The 12,799-nt window shown below is 39.6% G+C and overlaps 1 protein-coding gene across 6 annotated transcripts in view; it reads right to left on the reverse strand.

Annotated features, from left to right (window-relative positions):
- Positions 1-280: 280 nt before the first annotated feature.
- The window catches only part of ENPP2 (ectonucleotide pyrophosphatase/phosphodiesterase 2), a 71,752-nt gene continuing 59,233 nt past the window's right edge, over positions 281-12,799 (reverse strand). For all 6 annotated transcript variants that reach the window (XM_032181466.1, XM_032181467.1, XM_032181464.1 and 3 more), the window contains 6 exons: positions 11,238-11,374; positions 10,600-10,735; positions 9,219-9,296; positions 6,524-6,656; positions 5,756-5,912; positions 281-895 (listed from right to left, as the gene is read on the reverse strand). In XM_032181466.1, coding sequence (XP_032037357.1) covers positions 725-895; positions 5,756-5,912; positions 6,524-6,656; positions 9,219-9,296; positions 10,600-10,735; positions 11,238-11,374 — 812 coding nt within the window. In that variant the 3' untranslated portion in view covers positions 281-724. The remainder of the gene's footprint in view (positions 896-5,755; positions 5,913-6,523; positions 6,657-9,218; positions 9,297-10,599; positions 10,736-11,237; positions 11,375-12,799) is intronic.

The following is a 12,799-nucleotide window of genomic DNA, read 5'->3' on the forward strand; positions in this document are numbered from 1 at the left end:
GCCAAGTGGCCCCAAGTGTAGGGTTCTCCTGGTGAGCTTGTGACACCAACCTACCTCCTTTTCCAGCTCTGCCCCTACAGCAAAACCTAACCAGTAATTACTACTGCAGATGCCTGCTTTATGCTCTCACTGCTGACTACTGGGGCAGGGCACCTGGGCTCCTGTCATTCCTCTTACCAGAAAACCTAAACTCTTGAGAAAGGTGAATGTGAAAAATCTGGCAGCACTCAGCTGTTAACAAGTCCCTCTGAATGTCCCTGTGAAAGGAAATCAAAAGACATTAAAAAAACTGAATGTGTGGTTTATTATATTTAAGATGCTATTTGTCTATAGGGTTTAAATATGTCTGTCACATAGTCAACAGTAAATGAATGTAATTTTACATGTTCAGTATTTTGATACAAAGTACAGGACTACAACTGTGGTAAAGGAGCATGGGAAATTAATATTTCCTTGATTCACGTATCAAATCCTGCAGCACCACTTAAAAGCTTGGAGTAAGGACAAGCTGCAGTATTACAAGCGCTACTAAATAAACCAAGAGACATACCTATATTAAACATTAGAGAAACAAAACAAATGACACAAGGGTTTAATATTTAAGATTTGATACAGGATTAAAATACTAATATTTTTAATGTCCTGGTTTCAAATTAATAAATATAAAAACAATATAAAAATATACACCAGTTGATAAAAGGATGCACTGAGTAAGGTTAGAAAGCTAAATTTCACTTTCAAACGTATGCAGGTATGTCTTTAGGGAGAGGATTTCTGTGTAGCTGCGACTGGTCTTTCGGAAGAAGTCCAAGCTTGTGAGCTGCTCGATGTCACGCACCCGCGCAGTGTGCATCTTAAGAAGATCTTCAACCCACTTCGATTCATCCTCCATGCTCTGAAAAAAAAAAAAAAAAAAGAAAAAGAAAAGTTCATAAAATGCAATGTCACAAATCAACTCTTAAGGAAAGGTAAGTTTTCTAAACATCAGGTTGATTTGAACAATCTCTGTAATCTGTTCAAAAACAACTCAGGTAAATGAGTTCAAAGAAAACAGATTTGAGACTTCACAGGAAAGATGCAGTTTTATTTTGGGAACCATTTAGGACAGAGGGAGACAAGGACCATAGTCGTCTGAGAAAAGCTGGCCCCCATGTTGCAGGTGTTTCAGAAGAACAGCCATATACTTTTAGAAAGCCACCACATATTTTTTTATGTCTCAGAAAGAGCTCCATATTGATCAACTGTTCTGCATCACCAAAGCCCAAATTCTAGGCTGCTTACCTTTGAACCTTACCCCTAAATACATTCTCATCTGATCATCATCTAACACAGTAACACAGTATTATTTTAATCCTTCCACCTTACTGTTAGTAGACCTTTATGATCCATTACACAGTTGGGACATTTGTAGCTGTAAAGTCCTGTTATTAAAACATATGTATTATTCATGATAGAAGAAAAATAAAAAACAAAAAAAAACCTTTCACTAATCATTTCCCAATATGAAAAACAATCAGGAAGGTGCTGCCAGAGTGACGGGGTTGGGTTGCATGGATGTAATCTCCCTTAGGGAACTGCTCCAAGAGACGCAGGGAGCCACCGTACCAGCTCCCTGCTGCACACCTTGTGCCAGCTCCAGCGTGTGTTGGAGCCATCCACAACCTAAAAGCTCACTAAAAAAAAAAAAAAAAAAAATCAGAAAAACCAACCCTGCAAAACCCCGCAGTTACAGGTTGTTTGAGTTGAACCAGCCCGGTGACATGTCCCAGCCAACCCTGGGGACTGCTTGGTGGTGAGCAGACATGGGAAAAGCACTGAACAAACAGGACTTTTCCCCCGCTGGCCTCGCAAGCTGGTACGTCTGTACCACAGTTGGGACACACATTAGAAATGGAGAGGTTGTACCTTGGGGCATTTGGACCCTGTGTACCTGGAAATATTGCTGATACAATTCTTCTTTCCGGGCTTGCTCCTGAAATAAGTCTCTGACTGTCTCAGAGGAGGTTCTCCTTCAAAACAATCCTCCTGCCGATAAAAACTAAGCCAGCCATGCCAGAACCTACCCAAAGCAGTAGATGTACCACAGACTAGGCTGTGGGTCACTCTGTAAAGGCCAGGCGGGTGAGCCTGATCATTTGCACAGAGAGAACATGAAGTACCAGTTAAGTCACAACCAGCTGCTCTAAAGCAAACATCCATGACCCAGTCAACACTCATCTGTTTTGAAGCTTTTCAGCTCCAAAACCACTTTCCTCTACATGCTGGTAGCAATCTGAGGCCCCAAACCATGTCTGGAGCATGAAAACAGAGATGTAGATTAAAAGGGAAAAGAAGGGAACATTCTCCACAGCCTGTGACACCATGCTCCAGGAACACCGTGTGGCATCATGTGGCCACAGGAAATCCCCAGTTAAACCGATCACACTGCTGGTCTGTACATTGATCTCAACGAGGTTAAATGCAATCACTGTGGCATTTCTCTTGTCTTCAAGACTTCCTCCTGTACAGGCAATCTGCATTTGGCAGAACTCAGAGGAAAGTCCCATTGCTTCATAGCTCAGTCTTTCAAATATGAGGACAAGTCCTAAGAGTTTGCAAAAGAACTGCAATATGAATAAATCACAGGATCATGAGGATGGTTTTAAACCAAGTCCAGGAACATAGCATTTGCATGAGCTTAGAAGATCAGTCAACGGGTCTGATTTTGTTTCAAGAACTGGTCAAATTTTGTTTCTTGCATTTCATAACTGGCCCATGAAATGACAGGTCCAACAGCACGGATTCTAAGCACAGTGATCAACTAACGTGGTATTGTATTACTGCAGAACAACAAATGAAGTGTGTAAATTGAAAATGAGTTTTATCCATCAGTTTATCGATCTGTGGATTTATCCATGCAGTTTTATCCATCTGTGCTTGTTAGTCTCACCTCAGTACTACAGCAGGTCTTAGAAGGAAAAAAACAACTATTAAGAACATGGAGACAAATAGAGATATACAATAAATTATAAAGTTAACATGAAATCCATGTGAAAAGATGCCAGATATTCTAGATAAAAGAACTGCTGTGATATCCATTTCTCTGAATATCAAGTTGTTAGCTGGAAAGCTGAAGATGCCCAGAATGTGGATAGGTGGTTGAGGAACTTGCTCATTGAAAGGAAAATTTAAAGGTTCTGCTGAAAAGGAAATAGGGGCCTGTAGGAAGCTTCCAACAGTTCCTCCAGCTTTGATCTTGGAAAGGATTTTATTTAATATTTTCTTACGTGCTTTTTGTGCCAAGATCATTAGTTTGCTACTAAAAAACAATTGGAAGCTCTGGTCAATGCAGAGGAAGACTGGAATGCCATACCGTAGGATGCAGATGGGGGAATCCCTGGTATGGTGTGAAATTGTGTTATCCAAATTGTTTGGCAAGAATTTCTGCTATGCTGGGAGTTTTTCATGTGAAATAGCAGATAGGAGAATTGTTTCTGGATGTGCTGGTTTATTACAGGATATTGTGAACTACCAATAATACATCTATGGGAAAATAGAATCCTAGATAATATCAGGAGTTGTGTGAAGTAGAAAGAAAAACATTTCCATTTTGAGATCTCAGCTGGAATACTTTATCTCATTCGTGTTCCAAAAAAAAAAAAAAAAAAAATCAGACTGGAAAAGATACACGGGAAGGCTACTGAAATGATCATTCTCTCTTACAAGAAGAGCAAAAAAGATCCTGGGTCACCCATGAATAGAGAAAAGTGTATGCCTTGAGAATCGTCATAAATCACCAGCAGGGGTAAATCCCAAAGAAGACCAGCGAAGGGCTATTTAAGCCATAGAAAAATGTTGACATAAGAAGAAATGGGTATAACCTCACCATGAATAAACATAGTTTGGAGATGGAACAAATTCTAATGAGAGGAGTAGTGGTGTTCTCCAACGGCCATGTGAAGAAAACGTGTGAAACAAGAGCAGAGTAGGGGAAAGCTAATATTTCTTCAAATCTGAAAAGAAAGCTGTGGAGAGGTTAAGGGAAAATTCTTATATTATCCCACGCATTTCATCCGTGAACTACGTGAGGTTTTACACAGTCACTTCTTTGAATAAATCAGATGGAATACCATGTGCAAAAGTAAGACTGAAACTCTATCAGAATGACAAAATTTTGCCTAACCAAATTTTCGCTCAAGAGCTAATTTTAAATATTTCTGGAGTGTTACTTTACTATGTCAAGCAGAGAGCAATATTCACTAATGACCTTTTAGAAGCGCTGCAGTTGCACCCAGAACAGTAAATACAAATTCAATAGGTAGCATGACCTACAAAGAAAAGAAGCCTGAGTTGGAATGTAGGAAATCAAAGAGCAAAAAAGGCCACTATTCTATGCATTTCATAAAAAATGATTTCAGCAGCTTAAAAGCACAATGACACACAATATAGGGAAAAGAAAATATCACATATGGGCAGAAATACAAGGACAGATAACTGCCAGACAGTAACTTCCAGATCACCAACTAGACCTTGATTCAGACGAAGGCAATCCAGGAAAAAAATTTAAAAAATAAATTAAAAAAAAAAAAAAAGCACAATGAAATATATGTAGGACTTTCTAAGCCTTCTGGTAGAAGACATCTCTGCCCAAAGCAGCTAAGAGTCTAAACAGAAGGAAGCCAGAACGGCTCAAGAGAGAGGGGTATTGCTCCAAAAGCGTGGTTTTGAAAAGAGTGACCTGAAAGCAGGCGATGTTTGATGAATGAGAAAGAAACAGTGTTCCAGGTGAATTGTGTACAGAGTTGGAATGACTATTTCTGCTTGTAGCTGGAATAGGAGTCTTAACTTTTTGTGCCAATACAAAATTCATAACATTAATGCGTTCATTCAGGAAACAGACTCCTGGCAGCCTATAGTGAGGCGTCTGTGTGCAGGAATCCGCACAGCTGTGTAATGGGAGAACAAGTTCAGGCGGAAGGACAAGTCTAAATACAGCTGCCTGGGAGCACTGCTGTCCTTGCAGAGTGCCAGAACCCGTAGGGACCCGACTGGCTCTCCTGCCACACAATCAGCTACAGAGCGTTTGCATTGCTTTCTGCAGCTCTGACCAAACTGAAGCCTTTGTACCTCACCAAGTTTTCTACACTGTAAGATTTTTCATCCCAAAAGATGATAGGAAGGGAACAAGGAGGGTGTCTGGTCACCTCTGTTCTCTGGTAAAGAGAATCCAAACTCTTCCCTGGAATCAAGACATGGGCTGGAAACAGCAAGAGCTGCCGGCACTCCACCTTCAGCAGGTTTCAGCGTATAGTTTTAATATTGTGTGGGTTGGATGTAATCATGCTGTCTGATGCATCCAGACTGCCACAGTAGACAGATTATATTGTACCTGCGTATGGAAATAGACCTCCATAAAAACATCAGGCTGGCTGCCAGGACAATACATCTACGCACACAGCCCTTCCCAACCTGCTCTGAGGTTACTCTGACAGTGTCTGCCAAAATATAGAAGCCCACAGGTTGTTTACTGCCAACCTACTGTATGTCAGTTCTTCCAGACAATTTTAGGTTCAGTAGTAGTTCCATGTTTTCTCTGATACTTCTATTTGTCATGGAGGAGTGCTCTTGTCCAGTGAGTTGAACGTGACACTTAATAGAGTCACTACCCCATGCTTTCATTTAAGACATCAGTGAGCACTAGCATCTAACAAGAATGGGAATTCACATTTCTCAGGGACTATTCACCATTGGGCAACAGCAAGGCAACAGAACTTACATTGCAGCTCTCATCATTGTCAGGCCGGTGGGGAAGAATATATGAGAGAACGGAGAGTGGTCCATCACACTTGTCAGCTGGCTGAGTGAAATCTAAGCAGCTGGTTATGATGGCGTAGTAATGAGTAGGAACAGGGATGGCACTGCCTTCCACAAACCTGGGAAAGTAAAGCAAACATTTGTACACAAAGGACTAATCTGTTTGGAAGAAGGATTACACAAACAGTGCGGTCTTTCCTTCCCTATGCGTGAGGAAACATGTACTTTGTTGAGATGTGTGTGATTCCTGAGCTCTATCTGAAAATGAGTGTTTCAGTTAGCTCATGTTTTGATAGTGTGCCACAGAAAGACCACATGGCAATTCTGAAAGGCTTCTTCAGTTCAGGGAAATAGAGAGAAAGCTTTACTGAATTAACAAAAGACTTAAGTATCTAACTCAGTAGCACTATGGTATGCTCTGGTACCCAGCTGCCAACTCTTAAATTCTAGAGAATTTTAGAGAAAACAGATTAGGAACATAAATCTTCTTAATCTCAAAGATGAATAAACACTTCATTCCAAAGCCAAGGTGAAGAGCTACGTGCTGAATTGCCATTTCCTTGTTTTTATCCCTGTCCTACCTACAAGGGCATTCAGTCTTAATGAGAAATCATTTTTAGAAAGAGCCAGGAATTTACATCTCCTCCCCAAAAATCAAGTGATGTGGAAAGAATGCATTGTCATAAGTAAGAGAATAAAACAGCAAACCAATTTAAATGCAAACTCTTACTGTTTGATTTTGTCAGGTGTGTCATGTAGACCATCATAGTCATAGTCAAAGATTGGTCCACTTATAACATTGACTCCGTTCCGTTCAGTGGCATATCTCTTCACCAAAACCCTTTGGAAATAGTTCCATACCTCTGTGGGGGGAACAAAAAACATAAACACACCTCTAACATTTGGATAAGCCAAAACATGCCAAGATTATAAACATATATATATATTTAAGATAAAAATCCGTTGGATGTCATCACAGAGTGGTAGGGGAAATCAAAGACTAAGCTTTACAGATTTACTGCAGCTTCATTCAGTTTTGGTCAATAAACCCTATTCAGACGTCTTTGTTCTCTGTTGATTTTTTTCCCCAGCTAGTGATAAAGGAAATGCACAGTACCATTCTAAGGCTGGCATTGCCCTAGACACTGCACAGAGAGCTTGCTGTTCCTTCACCAGTGGTAGAAACAGCTATTCACACACTTTTGATGTCCCTTTTGTCCAAACATTTCCTTTGTCTTTTTTTTTTTTTTTTTTAAAAAAAAAAAAAGTTCTGAAAAGGAAATAGGACTGTGATTAAAAGCAAAAACCAAACAGTTTAAATGACAGGGAAATAAAAAGGTCATGTTATTTCTGTTAAATTCTTCTTGGATACAAAAAGTCTAACTTCAAATCAGGTGCAGGCTAGGATGACCACATTATGGCATGGCATCTCATTAAAGCAGAGGCTTGCCTAGCAGGGAATTTTAACCACAACTTTTGGGAAAAGCACAACACTTTCTCCGACCGCAACCTTCTCAACCTTAACAAGGTAAGATGTTTACAGAGATAGAACACACACTGGGATCTCCAGTTACATCACTGTTTTCCTTCTTTTTTTTTTTTTTTCTTTTTTTTTTTTTCCTTTTATTTTAACACTAACAGAAGTGTGTGCAAACAAAGCATCTCAAACTTGTATAAGGTTAACCTTTGCCTTGCCAGTCCAGCCTTTTAAGTCCATGGTTCCCCAGAACTGACAGCAGCATCAGCCTCAGGAAAATCCAGCACGCTTTGGCCTGAGACTCTTCAGTGCCACACGAGCTCCCTGCTCAGGCTGGCGCAGAGGCACCCACAAGCAATGGTCCTCAGGAACCTCAGCTGCAGTAGCCACTTGGCTGTCCCACTCCTCCAGCTGCTCGCTCCTCCACTGCCTCAGCCTGAACCATCAAAATAGCCCCAAAGGAATGCTTTTTCTCTGAGTTTTCCAGCTGAATCAGTTCCCTGGTTGGTTTCCCATTGCAGCCACATAGACAACAATGCCAGTGGAATGGGGGGACAGCCCAAGGGCATGACCCTGTGGCTCCAGCAAAGTGGGAACTGCTCAAGCCAGACTCGTTACAGAAAAGATTGATCCAGTATTATTGCCTGAGTTGGGGGGGTGAACACTGAATTTTAAAAAAATAAATAAATAAAATCAGAGGAGGGGGCTTCTACAGCCAGTACCACCACCAAAACCAGCACAGAATAAAACTGCCAGCCCATATTGCCTCTGTTGTGAAAAGGCTCTGTATAAAGAATGGTCTGAGCTCTCTGCCCTGCAACCTGCACACAGGTATTATTAGTTCATAATTCCCAGGAAATTATATAAGTTACCACATTTGTTCTCAGGGGATCCTTCACCTGCTTGTGGAGGCCACTAGATAAAATGAGCTGCTGATGGTAGGTTGTTCTCCTGTGATTAGTATCTCACATAATTTGCTTAGACTAACATTAACATAAAAAGTATTTTTATGAAGTGATTTGAGAGTGGGAAATCCCCAATAATTTTGCACTCTGTAATCAGTTAAGTGCCTTTGCTCAGATTTCCAGCAAACATTACCACTTGTTCCTACTCAGAGGTTTTTCAGTTAAAAGTACTCTTCTTTGGTTAAAAATAAAAAGCCTCCCATAGGCTTTGATGTTTATCCAAACCTCTCTGGCCTAAAATCTGCATTGGAAATCTCACAAGAACAGGCTCTTGAGATTCTTCCAAGGCTTCCCAATTCCTGCCAAGCCAAAAATGCCACCAGAATAGCCTGATGGTTTTCTACCTCTTGGCAACACTAGAGAGAAAAGAGATGTGCAGACAAAAGGAACGTTAATACTGTATTCTTGCAGGGCTGAAAATTTCAGCTGGTTTTAAATCATTCCTCATTTTCCATAAATTGGTTTCCTCTTCCTTTTTCTTTAAAGGTAGTAAACACTCTTGGTCTACCTTTAAGGGTAGGGATGGTAAAACCAAAAGTGATCCAGATGCCACTTGTCCCTTAACTACAACATGGTAAGTGTACACTCCCAGACTACCCCAACTGAGAAGTGAAAACATGTTGTCTGAGTATTCTGCATTAACTGGGGCTACAAGTAAGAAAAACTGAATGGTTTTGTACAAAACGAGTTACTTAGGCACTTCAGCAAAATTGCTGAACTACAGAACTGACAATGTCTGTACTATTATCTCAGCCCAGCACCAAGGAAAATAAAGCTTTCTTAAACCTTAAGGAATTTCTCGTGGTAGATTGTCTGCCTACACCTAGAACTATACAGCTTCTCCCGTGTATTATCTACTGGCTACAGGTAATTGGATTTATGTCTTAAACTTCTCCCATCAAATCATTCCATAGTGCAACAGACATTTTAAAAAATGTTACAAGCTTGGGAAAAAGAAGTAAAACTGTGGAAATTGCACTTACTTTTGAAGGCAGGATACATTGGAATGATATTTGTTATTAGAAAAGCATCATATTTTGCTTCTGCAGAGGAACTTAATTCTGAAAACAGAAAAATACTAATGAGATGAAATGTCAGAATTCAAAGAATATAAAAACATTTTCAAAAGTGGTTTCAGAGAGTAATCAAAAGGAATGCTGTCACTGAAACAGAAGTCAGAGTGGCTCTGTGTGCTTTCACTATGGGGAAGGCAGAGCAATGAAATTCACAACTGCAAGACAGTAAGGTTGCATCCCATGAACATTTCCTAAATCCAAAAGCCTGTTTATCTGAGACTGAACAAATGTAACTGCACCAGGAGATTTCAGGACACTCTTTCACACAGCTTTTCTACTACCACTGTTTCTGTGGGATGGTAGATTTTAATTATTTATTTTACCGTATGCAGAAATCTAATATGGATAAATTAAATATATTTATCCTTCTGTTGTTTGAAGTCAAAATTACAAACTAACTAGATTCTCAGCTCATATAAGCCAGTATATGTCCACTGACATTAAAGGGCCAACTTTTGAAGACTGTAGTATTCTAGCCTGTGCTCCTACTCTGTAATTGTTCCTTCACGTTTATTTTTATTAAACAAAGTAGAACATTTCATTGTTTTTGTGCATGAAGCAGAGCACCAGTTTGGAGTATCTCTCCAGTCTCATGAAGGTGAGAGGACACAGCTGTGATGGCAACTTGTGGCACTGAGCCCTTGGTCCTGAAGTCATGCAGCAAGAATAATATATCCATAATATAATATATCCATTCCATGTTGGTGCAAAAGCAGGTAGTCTGAGGAAAAGGCATCATGGAGGAAGGAATCAACTCGGGAAGGAAGGAAAGCAGAACACTCCTACCTACATTCTTTCCCAACGATCTCAAATAAAATAAAATAAAATAAAATAAAATAAAATCAAATCAAATCAAATAAAATAAAATAAAATAAAAGCTAGTCCCTTCACATTTGGGGGTGTTTTATTCATACCTAAGGTTTTCTCTAACAAAACAGAAAATTACAAAATCTCTAGGTTGTTAAAAAATAAAGAAAAGAGAAGAGAAGAGAAGAGAAGAGAAGAGAAGAGAAGAGAAGAGAAGAGAAGAGAAGAGAAGAGAAGAGAAGAGAAGAGAAGAGAAGAGAAGAGAAGAGAAGAGAAGAGAAGAGAAAAGAAGAGAAAAGAAAAGAAAAGAAAAGAAAAGAAAAGAAAAGAAAAGAAAAGAAAAGAAAAGAAAAGAAAAGAAAAGAAAAGAAAAGAAAAGAAAAGAAAAGAAAAGAAAAGAAAAGAAAAGAAAAAGAAAGGAGTGATATATAGAAGTGACATTTGAATCCTTTAATTCTGTAGACTTGCTATTTGAACTTACGAGGAGGGAAGAGGAAGCCGTAGGAGAGCTGTTTGTCACCTCTGTAGGCCAGGCAGCTCTGGCTGTTTCCTGGAGAAATGCGAAGGTCGGGCCTCACACAGTTGGCCAGGTGCTCCGGGACACCAGATACCTCTGCCTGCATTGAAAATCGCATGCAGAAGTGACAAGAAAAGTAACTCCAGCACTTATAGCTAAAATAAATGATGTATTATAGTCTGCAGATGAGATTGAAGGCATTGTGTGGAGAACAATGATGCACCCTGGATGTAAAACCAAGTCTTGTTCCTCTACCAGGCAGAAATCACTATGGGAAGTAATCCAAATGAAGTAGCTGATTAAAATAAATCGGGAAAACAAATCCCCATTGAGAAAAAGAAAAAATAGAAAGAAAATGAAATCACAAAAAAAAATATTAAAACATTCTGCTTTAAAACTATTTTCTCTTACAGGAAGATAGAAAAGGAATGAGGAGATAGAAAGAAAAGGAAAAGGAACATTATTTTCAGTGGTATTTGGAATAATTTCTAGTGGGAAAATCTACTTGAGAAAGGATTATTTTACAGTTTCAAGAATACAGATAACAAACAGACTTCCAAAGAGTATTTTAAGCATGTTTCAAGACTGAAGAGAGCACTGACCTGTTTGGAAATAGTGTAGGATGTCCAGAGAGGCATCAGGAACGTTTCACTGTAGCCACTTTCAAAGTCATGGTGGTGCAAGATATTGTACTTTGTGCGGTACAGCACCGCTGGACGCCCGTACAGAAGATGTTTCTCTATAGATCAGAAGAATTTACATTTAAATTTATCTATCAAAACCATGAAGATAGAATTCTATAATGGTTTTGGCTGAAAGGGACCTTAAAGCCCATCCAGTTCCAAATCCCTGCCATGGGCAGGGACACCTCCCACCAGACCAGGTTGCCCAAAGCCCCATCCAGCCTGGCCTTGAGCACCTCCAGGGATGGGGCATCCACAGCTTCTCTGGGCAACCTGTGCCAGTGCCTCACCACTCTCAGAGTAAAGAAGAAGAGGAAAAAAAGGAGGTTGAGGACCACAACAGTTGGCTTTCCAACACATGCTGATTTTACAACAGTTCTCAGCAGGATACTGACCCTGAAAAACTGCTAAGAAAATTCTGTGACAGAGAGAGCAGTTGTTCTTCAACAGTTTTGGTTGGGATCCCCCTTCCAGGCTCAAAACCCAATTTGTTTACAAGTCTTTTCTGCACTTGAAAACTTGTTGAGAACACAGCATGGAAAAAAAGATGCTTCTCCAAACACAGGACACTCCACAAGGATGTTTATGCCCACATCGCAATCACACGAGGCAAAAAGCACTTTGTTTCTCTAAACTGGCCCCTATGCTATCACTCTCTGCCTCTTTTTTCCTGACTTTCTGTCCTCCCTGTGTTTTTTGTAAAACACAAAGTCCCTGACAAAAGGAAGACAAAGGTGTCCACTCACTAAGAGTATATTTTTTCCACTTGACTAATACAGATGATATTCTGAAGAAGAGCGTGCTATTTTCTAATATCAAAGAACAATAAACAAAACCCCAAAACTTTCCTAACTCTGGCTACAGAAAGACACCTCCAACTCTGCAAGATTTTCTTTTCTTCTGTTGTGGTGCTATGTTGTGGTTAAATGTCACTAGATACCTCTGATAAGTTTTGCTTACAAAAAGACAAAAACATCATTAAACAAGATAAAAGAAAAATAAATTTCCTGGCTAATCTTGCACTGTGCTGCATGATTCATTGATTTTGAGAACCATTTGGCAAACATGTTTGGCTTGCTTTTGGAAATCAAAACATAAAAACAAGGTAAACAGCCTAACCACTGTTCATGGATAGGCATTTAACCTGAAAGAAAAGGGCATGTTTCATTAGTCTTTGAGTCCAAATAGAGGATATTTTTATAGGACAAAAAAAAAAGAGAAGTAGGAAAAGCCTTGTCTAAGGACAAAGATGATTAACTTCCTTTATTCAAGAGAACCTGGAAGGAATCTCTTCCTGCTGCATGTGCATAACAACAGCTTGGTTCCCAATGCAAAAGGGAATTACCAACTAAACACAGGAAGGTCCATGAACATGTGCTAAAGCCTGTCATAAAATATAACATAATAACTTGCACGAAATAGAACTGTTTGTTGCTTACATAAAAGGAACCTAATTCTACTTAACAGACAACTTATAAACA

Source organism: Aythya fuligula, chromosome 2 (genome assembly GCF_009819795.1).
Source record: "Aythya fuligula isolate bAytFul2 chromosome 2, bAytFul2.pri, whole genome shotgun sequence".
In the NCBI taxonomy this organism is placed as follows: Eukaryota; Metazoa; Chordata; class Aves; order Anseriformes; family Anatidae; genus Aythya; species Aythya fuligula.